General features: G+C 41.5%; 1 protein-coding gene across 1 annotated transcript in view; it reads right to left on the minus strand.

The window, feature by feature from the left end:
• Positions 1–691: 691 nt before the first annotated feature.
• Positions 692–8,463, minus strand: part of TP53I13 (tumor protein p53 inducible protein 13) — a 16,170-nt gene continuing 8,398 nt past the window's right edge. The window contains exons 3-9 of the mRNA XM_018563421.1: positions 7,748–7,783; positions 7,228–7,286; positions 5,809–5,887; positions 4,800–4,928; positions 3,396–3,596; positions 2,275–3,172; positions 692–990 (exon numbers count right to left, since the gene is read on the minus strand). Coding sequence (XP_018418923.1) covers positions 881–990; positions 2,275–3,172; positions 3,396–3,596; positions 4,800–4,928; positions 5,809–5,887; positions 7,228–7,286; positions 7,748–7,783 — 1,512 coding nt within the window. The 3' untranslated portion in view covers positions 692–880. The remainder of the gene's footprint in view (positions 991–2,274; positions 3,173–3,395; positions 3,597–4,799; positions 4,929–5,808; positions 5,888–7,227; positions 7,287–7,747; positions 7,784–8,463) is intronic.

Below are 8,463 nucleotides of genomic sequence, written 5' to 3' on the forward strand. Positions count from 1 at the left end.
CTCCCCTTCGCTCGTCACATTCACAGCATCTTAGAGCTGAGTGTGTCACTGCCCAGTGCATGTGCTGTACAATGTACACAGAAAATACAAAATACATTTGCTGGGGGAAGAGATGAAGAATTCTTTTGGCACAATAGACTTTGAATGTCTACTCCGCCAAAAATCCCAACCTCCCAGCAATTTTTATTTGGACTTCCACTTAAAGTCTAATACATGCTAAAAATAATGGACATGGCTATGAAAAACACTCTGGATCATCCCAAAAGTCTAGAGATCCACTCAAAATTCCGGGAATAGTCATGTGATATGGAATTATGGAAACATCCTAACCATGGTAATGCTCCCAATGTATAACAAGTTATCTATTAACGACTGCACAAAACATTTCAAGGGAGAACAGCAGGGTGACAGTGATTAAAACAGCAGTAACATGGACCCAAGATTGAAAACAAAAAAACACAGCTTTGATTAAACAGTAAAGCCCAATAACTTACCGAAGCTACTTGGCTTCCTTAAAATGATGAAGGTGCACCGATTCTTCACAGTACAGCAAAGGTAAAAGATGCTGAAATGTTCCTGCCTCCACTTATGGCCCATTTATATAGCACCGCTTTACAAATGTGCTGGTGCTTTTTGTTTTGTTAAAGTACATCCCTGTAAGCAGTGTTTAGCAGAGAAAACTCCGGACACCACAGGCATCACACCACGTCCTCATTTTATAAACGATCTATAAAATGAAATGTGCAGTAAACATTGCAGCATGCAGCAGAGAGTGATTCACTCTTCACTATGAATGGGCCCCCCAAGGGTCAGTGTTTGGCCCATGTGAGGTTTGGGGTGACATGACTGTTCATAATGTATTTCTAATCTAGATCACGTTCTATTCAGAACTCTCACTCAGACTTTCATACAGCACTGTGGGGCTCTTCTTCTTTCCAAACCATTGCTTGCGCCTCGTGTGACCCTGAACAAGTCTCCTCTTGATAATAGCTGTGTAGAAGAAACACAATATCTGGTTATCAAATTATCCAGTATACAAAATAAAACAGCCTGCAGCAGTCCTTCAAAAGACACGGTACCAAGTCCCAATAAAAGTGTCAATCCACACAATAACCTTTGATATGAACAACTGTGATTAACGTGTAAAGAGTAACCGTGCATTGTGCTCAATAGAACAGTGACATCTAGTGGACACATTCAGGTACAGCTGGACAGGCTTTGCAGGCTTGTGCAGGACGCTGCGAATAGCCAATAGTCCTGCAAGTATGTAGGAGAGGAAAAACTTGCTGCACCTGCTGTGACACTTTGGGGAAACACGTATGGTGACATTTCAGTCATCTCTTTGTATTCAAGTGTGCCTGTCAGAATGAAAGTCTAGAACAAAAACTCTCATCCAAAAGGCCATTAGGGAGCACAAACTCCACTCTTATAGGGCTTTCAAAAGGAAACCCTTGCTCATCCAAAATGTTTCAATACTTTGAGTCACTGGCCCAGAACAAGTATGAAGATCAGAAGTACTGCTTTCATTTTTTGCATGCTTATTCTAGGTCACTGACTCCAAGTAACAAATGAGAAACAGCCAGGCATGCCACCACAAAGCCCATGCTGCAAAATGCCTCCTCCTTCAATACTTTCAAACCTTGAACTAGAACACGCACGCAGTAACTCAGAACTCCTGACCCAAATACCTCTTTCAGGTCTGTAGCTTATGAAGTATACAAATCACTGGATCATGATGAGAGCCAGGTGACTTGCAGTTTCAGAAGTCAGTCAGCAATCATTTTATATACACTTCCCATTACTCTTAGAGCAGGTTTACATTTATAGAGTAAGAGATAACTGAGCAATGTAGTCAATCACTGAAGGATAGCTATTACCAATCTGTTTTGTTGCCTATAGGTTGTTTACATGACATATAAATATACAAATATATACCATGTTCAGGTTTTACAAATGTTTCCTCATAGACTAGTAGGTTTCCAGTGTCTGCAGAAGTACTTCATAATACTGATGATGGCTAAGCTTGGAAGAGACCATGCAACAGTTAAAAAAGCTTTGTATTCCACCATCACACATTTCCAAGCTCCATTACCCATCACTCTGCTCCTCTCAGCTGCTGGTGACAACTCCCCCAAGGTGGCCTGTAGCATGGGTAAGCCCAAGCTTTGTGGTGGCTTCCCGTGTACCAGGCGCATACTGCTTATTCCAGTGTAGACTACCGTACATGTATACATTTTAAACATACACTCACATATCACAACAAATAAAACTTACATGCAACAGTTTCTTTCTCTTCAGAGTGGTTTTCTGATGACCAGTACAGGCTCTGGCTCTTGCGGACCCTCTTATATATTTGCGTGTACAAGACAGAAAATGTGAGTAGAGAAAAGAGAAATATAAGAGATGCCGCTGCCCAGGTGGCCTCCTCCGTCCGAGGGGTAGACACAAACCCTTCACTGGACTTCTTCTGGCTGCCACCCAACCTTCTCTGAGCCTTGGACAACGTCTCTGGTGCCGTATCATGCCGACAGTTGCATTCCTGCTTCTGTTCACCTGACTGTTTCTTCTCAGTAGCAGTGGGTGAAAGCATTGGGTCAGGAAGATGATGCTGTGACTGCAGAGTGGTGTCAGGTCTTGGTGCAGCATTCACAGATGTTTCTTTCAGTGGGGTATCAGCAAGGTGGTTTTGTTGTGTGACCCAAGCCTGTGAGGGCTGTTCCTCCCTGGCCTCCTGAGATACATTGTGTGTCATTGCCATGGGTTGCGTGTCATTACCTTCTGGTAAGACAAGAGACTGGTTTCTTAGTGTGGGCATGATCTTCTGTACTGGTAGCTCTGTGGCAGCTCTGGTGTTGCCCTTGTCATTCTCCTCTGTCTCAGCTTTCATACCTTGAGTGTGCGATTCCTGCGTTAAGCGGACAGGGGAGGTAGAAGAGAAGGACTCTGTGGGAGAAGACAAACTACCGATTCCTGTAGGCAGAGTAACTGTACTGTGCTTTTTTGTGGTTTTGTCTTTGTGTTGCCCAGCCAGCGCACTGGAGGAAATGCTGCCAGATGCATGTGAAGATACCATATCCTGGACCACAGGGGTGGGTAACAAAACAGCTCTTCTCCTTTTCCTCAACAGACGGCCACTTGACCTTCCTCCATAGTTCAGAAAATGATTCAGCATCTGAAAGATTACAGATACAATTTATATTAGCATCAAAAATTCGGACAAGTTTGCCTCGATTCTGACAACAGGAAATAGTTTCATCAAAGATATCCTACCATGAATAAAGTTGCCCAGCATCCAGGCAATGAGAAAGCCCACTCCAAAAATGATGCAGTAGAAAGCAGGCAAATGTTTGAGACCAAGAATACTACACAGAGCAGCCACGAGTGATGTCGTTTACCTGAAGAACCCTTCCGTGACAGAGCTCTGCAGTGTTTGATGATATTAAGGACGGCCTGATCAGTAAATGTTGGTAGGCTCCGTCTTGTACGGTCTCATTCGGATGTTCATGGCGAATGTTTTCTTTCAGCCAATACTTTATCTCAGTCACATTTATGCGAGACATCTCCAGAGTTGAGCACCAAGTGACCAGGGCCATGGGCTAAAGAGAGATAATACGGTGTTACCAAGTGCTTTATATATGGGAAACCATCACAACCACTGTTATCAATGCAAATAAAATTGATACATTTACATTAGGATTTGATTTTAAGACATAACTGAACAGCTGCACTGCTGACATATCTTCCATGGGGTCAGTGTTTTAAAAGCCCTGTTCACCAGTCCAGTGAATGGGGCTGAATACAAACAGAACAGCACATATGTAGTTTACCTCCAGCAATGCACTGCTTGTGGCATTATATGTCTCCATGCAAGTACCCGGCAAGAATATTTAAAACATGTTCACAATAAGTGAGCTTATCGTCATACATTTTCCAGGCGGCATTGTCTGAAATCTCCCCTTCTGCTGTTTGAACTCACTGGTTATATTTGGTAATTATAAACCTCCTTTTGAGACTACAACCAGCTTTTCAAGTTAACTAGCTTTTGAATATTAGGTGTGCTGTCTACTCTGACCTTTGCAAACCACTGTAATTGATCATTTCATTAGATTTCACTAGTAGGAGGAGTTATGGCAGGAGAACCCTCCATTATACTACAGAAAAGGGAACCAAATGATTTACAGCTTCCCTGGAAAATACAAAGTAATCCGAAAAGGATTTAAAGATTCCCTAGAAAAAAACCAAAGTAAAAGCACTAAAAGAGATCCAGAAGGATTTAGAACTTCCCTGGAAGACCTGTTGAAAACACAAAAGTAATCCAAAGGATTTATAAATTCCCTGGATAATACAAAGATCCATACAATTTACAGCTTCCCTGAAAATCACAGAGATCCAAAGGATTTATAGTTTCCCCGGAAAACAAAAGAGATCCAAAGGATTTAATCGCTTCCCTGGAAATCACAAAGAGATCCAAAAGGATTTAACGCTTCCCTGGAAATCACAAAGAGATCCAAAGGATTTAACGCTTCCCTGGAAATCACAGAGATCCAAAGGATTTATCGCTTCCCTGGAAATCACAGAGATCCAAAGGATTTATCGCTTCCCTGGAAATCACAGAGATCCAAAGGATTTAGCGCTTTCCTGCAAAACCTGTTGAAATAGGCCCAAACTTAAACATGTAGAAGTGCAATCTGGTTTTCAAGAGATTGTGAAAGAATATGCAAGTGCTGAGCACAGTAAGAGCAGAACTTAACAATCCAATAGCACAGGACACGAAACATATTGTGAAGGAGAACCCTTACCCTTTCCCTGGACAGACCCGGAAGGGGTGTGATTATATAACTGGTAACACAGCTTCTTGCCACAAAGGATAAGTCTTCCTTCAGCCGAGGGTCCAAACAAGGATGGTAGAGGAAGGCAACACCTGCATGCTGGAAAACAAAAGGGTAATGTGATATTATAGAATGCTTCTGCCATGGTTACTGCTCTAATACATTAGCTTGTGATAAAGTATACCCCCGGAACTGGAATGTAGAATTCTAAATTATTACTCTTGTAGTACTCCAACTACACCCATCCATAACATAACTAAGATGAGACAGATTTTCCTTTCATGGTAAATGAACAAATACCTTTCAAGTGACTTGCATTTTATAACACTTTATTTACAAAATGAGGTAATTGGATACTTGCAGGATAATTCAACTGCACCTTAGATCTATCGACAAGCTTAGCAACACAAACATACAAATACAAAGAAACAAAGACGCAGGTAAAAGGCAGGTATATCTAAAGAGGTAGCTTTCTCGCAGGTTTTTATTACAGACTTTTATATATTACCAACAATCTACGTAGATCTTCAGATACTCTACATTCACATCAATCCCTGCTCTCAAGCGCCTTACAATCTAAGGTCCCATTCTACCAAGCATACACAAAGGACCAATCAACCTACCCGCATGTCTTTGGAGTGTGAGGGGAAAGCAGAGTACCCAGAGGAAGCCAACACAAAAACACGCAAACTCCATACAGACATTGTTCTGGTCAGGATTGAACCAAAAACCTCAGAACTGCAAGGCAGAAGTGCCAACCACTGAACCGCTGTGATATCCAATGAAGCCCATTACCAGCACTGCTAACTCAAGCTGCCTCCAAACTGTTCTGCTCCTGGCAGTAACTCCCTCTAATTTACACTGCCCATAGCATCTGGGATTCACCCTGTTCAGGTTCTAAATGAAAAGAAAAATCTAGTTTAATAGTCTAAAAAAAAAAAAAAAAAAAAAAAAAGGCTCATCTCCCAAAATCACAGACCTGCAGGTTGTGTACCCATCGATGAGGCGGGCAGTAGATGTATTCGCCATACTTTGCCCCTATTGGTCGATGTGCTCCACTACAGATAAACAGAGTTACTTATCAATCACCATTTCATAATAAAATAAGGAACATGATAAAGACTAGCATTAAAATCAGGGCAAAGGGACAAAGAACATGGGAAAGACTAACAATGGGAACTAAAAGAGTGAAGAAACAAACATGTATATTCATTAGGGAACTGCCAAGTGTAGTAGCCCCAGTAACTCAGGTAAACAATCATTGACTCAGATTGTACTGAGGGTTAGGAATTAAAATGACAGTAAAGCAAATCCAGCCTTGGAATGTCCAACACAGGATTGTAATTTGCATTTAAGTAGATCTAAACCCTTACTAGACAACATTTAATTATTTTTTGACCATAGAATTAGTGTACTCAATGTCAAATATTTTCTCTGTATTCATTGAAGGACACAGGGAAGATTCAAAGCCACTGAGTTATACAGTCACCTGCAGGATGAGAATGTTGGGCACAAAACGCTAAAGACAGCCTAGGGGCGTCCCTTGCTCGTGGTCAATCCCCCATGTGCTCGCACAGCCTGTTAGTAGCAGGCAGTGAAAAGCCCAACAATTGGCAACAGCCAATACCAAAAGGCACAGAGAAAAGGATTCTACAGCGAGTACAAGAAATCCAATTTTCTCTTCAGTTCATTGAAGGACACAGCAAAGATCAGAAGATCGGAAGAACTTAACCACTGGAATGTGAACAAGCAGTGAACCAGAACCAGCGGAAGATTTTTTTGCCCCATGGAGTTCAACTCCAAAGCTCATGTGAAATTCTAGTGACTGGGACCACATCTACTTTTAAAAAGTAATTGGCAGGCATCCCCTCAGCTTGCTATAATCCGCTAACAACTTGTTTAAAGCAATTTACCTGTAACCCTAAGCAGCCCACCCCAGTTTCCTTCCCATCTTAATTTTTTTCTGAGAAGGGCTTTTACTACTATTCAGTATAGTTTGGTGTGTGTAAATATTATGGTGTGTGTGTATTTGGTCACATCTCTTGCCTTGAAGAAGGGACCCTGTGTGGCCCCGAAACGTCGGCTCATGTTGGATTTCTGTGACATCATTGTCCATTAAAAGGACTCATTCATTTTAACTTATGGAGTGCTGGTGACCTATTTTCTTCAATCTTGTGTTTTGCACGGTGCCATCCGTGAAGTTACTTCGAGCACCATTTATTTGATTGTTGGCCGGGACTGCTGAAAGGTGTGCGGAGGGCACCTCCATCAATTGTATAAAAACCTGACCATTGCTTTAAAAGGCTTCAGGGCGTGTTGCAAGCTTCATAAATGTTTTGTAAATGCTGGTGACGCACATGAGAATTAGGCCTTAGGAAATAAGCAGCAATTGAGTTACCTATTTGGTATAGGTGCTGTGTGACTAATCAGCACATCCATGCAGGCATGATACGTTTCCTGTAAGACAGCAGATATGTCTATGAACATTTAACAGAAATACATTTGACCTATCCACAGAAGTACAGAAGTAGAAATACACCATACAAATCATATGCATGACATTTTTTTCTTACATGAACATGCCATGAAAGCATATCTAAGCCCAAGAACTAAAATGTAATATAATGCAGTTTACCAATCCACGGATGTGATGGCTGCATTAGGTTTTTTTTTCCCCCTCATTTTCCCCACTAGTAACACACTTCATGACCTAAAGTCCATATAGGTGAACTGGCAATAGCTGATAACACATTTTAGGATCTCAGGAAAGCAGAGGCACGGTGCACAGTAAGATAAGAGCCCAATGGATTTCTGGCAGATGAGCAGGTTTTTTTTTTTTATATCTGCCTGGAGGTCAGCTTCACGTTGCTATAACCCAGCAGAAGGCAGGAATTGGTATGCAGTCCTGTGTGACTTACCTCCTCTTTATACTTGGTAGCTATACTCGGATATACCTGTTACAAAGCAAAAGGGACAAAGTCAAACACACGTATAGCCCTGTTACTGCCGTCACAACAATGTTGACAATCAGCAGTCTTGATAAAACCAATATCAATAAGAAAAGAAATTGGCAAGACACACAAGGTCAAACATACAGTAAGACAAGGCCTTGAAAAGGTTTGCACATTCCACATATTTCTTATCACTAGATGACATACACACTGATCAGGAATAAAGGAGGACTACAAACGAAGGCAACTAAAGCGCGGGCTCGGTCTGCCATTTATGCTGGATTTTTAGTTTACTTTCTGTCGGATTCTAACCTCTGAAGAGATGAACAAATAAACACAGAAATATCCTCAAACCAAAAAAACTTATTTGAAAGTATTTCCACCTTTGCAGCCAAAATGAGATAACTACTTTTTTCTTTTTTTTCCACAAATTCTTTATTAAAGAACAAATAAAATGTACACGCTGAAAACACATTCAGTTGTAAAAATGATCCATGAAAACAGAGTTTTTTGCAATGTGCAAGCACACGCCATCAGATAGTACAAAGTTATATGTAACAAAATCAGCAAAAACATAGAAAACGAACAGTGTCATCCGCCACTCTGCAACGACTTGGGAAGATGAAGTTCTCGGCTAGGTGGACCTCATAATTGGCGGAAAATGCAGGGGGGGGGGGGGGGGG

Source organism: Nanorana parkeri, unplaced genomic scaffold, assembly GCF_000935625.1.
Source record: "Nanorana parkeri isolate BGI_ZX_2015 unplaced genomic scaffold, ASM93562v1 scaffold663, whole genome shotgun sequence".
Taxonomy (NCBI): Eukaryota; Metazoa; Chordata; class Amphibia; order Anura; family Dicroglossidae; genus Nanorana; species Nanorana parkeri.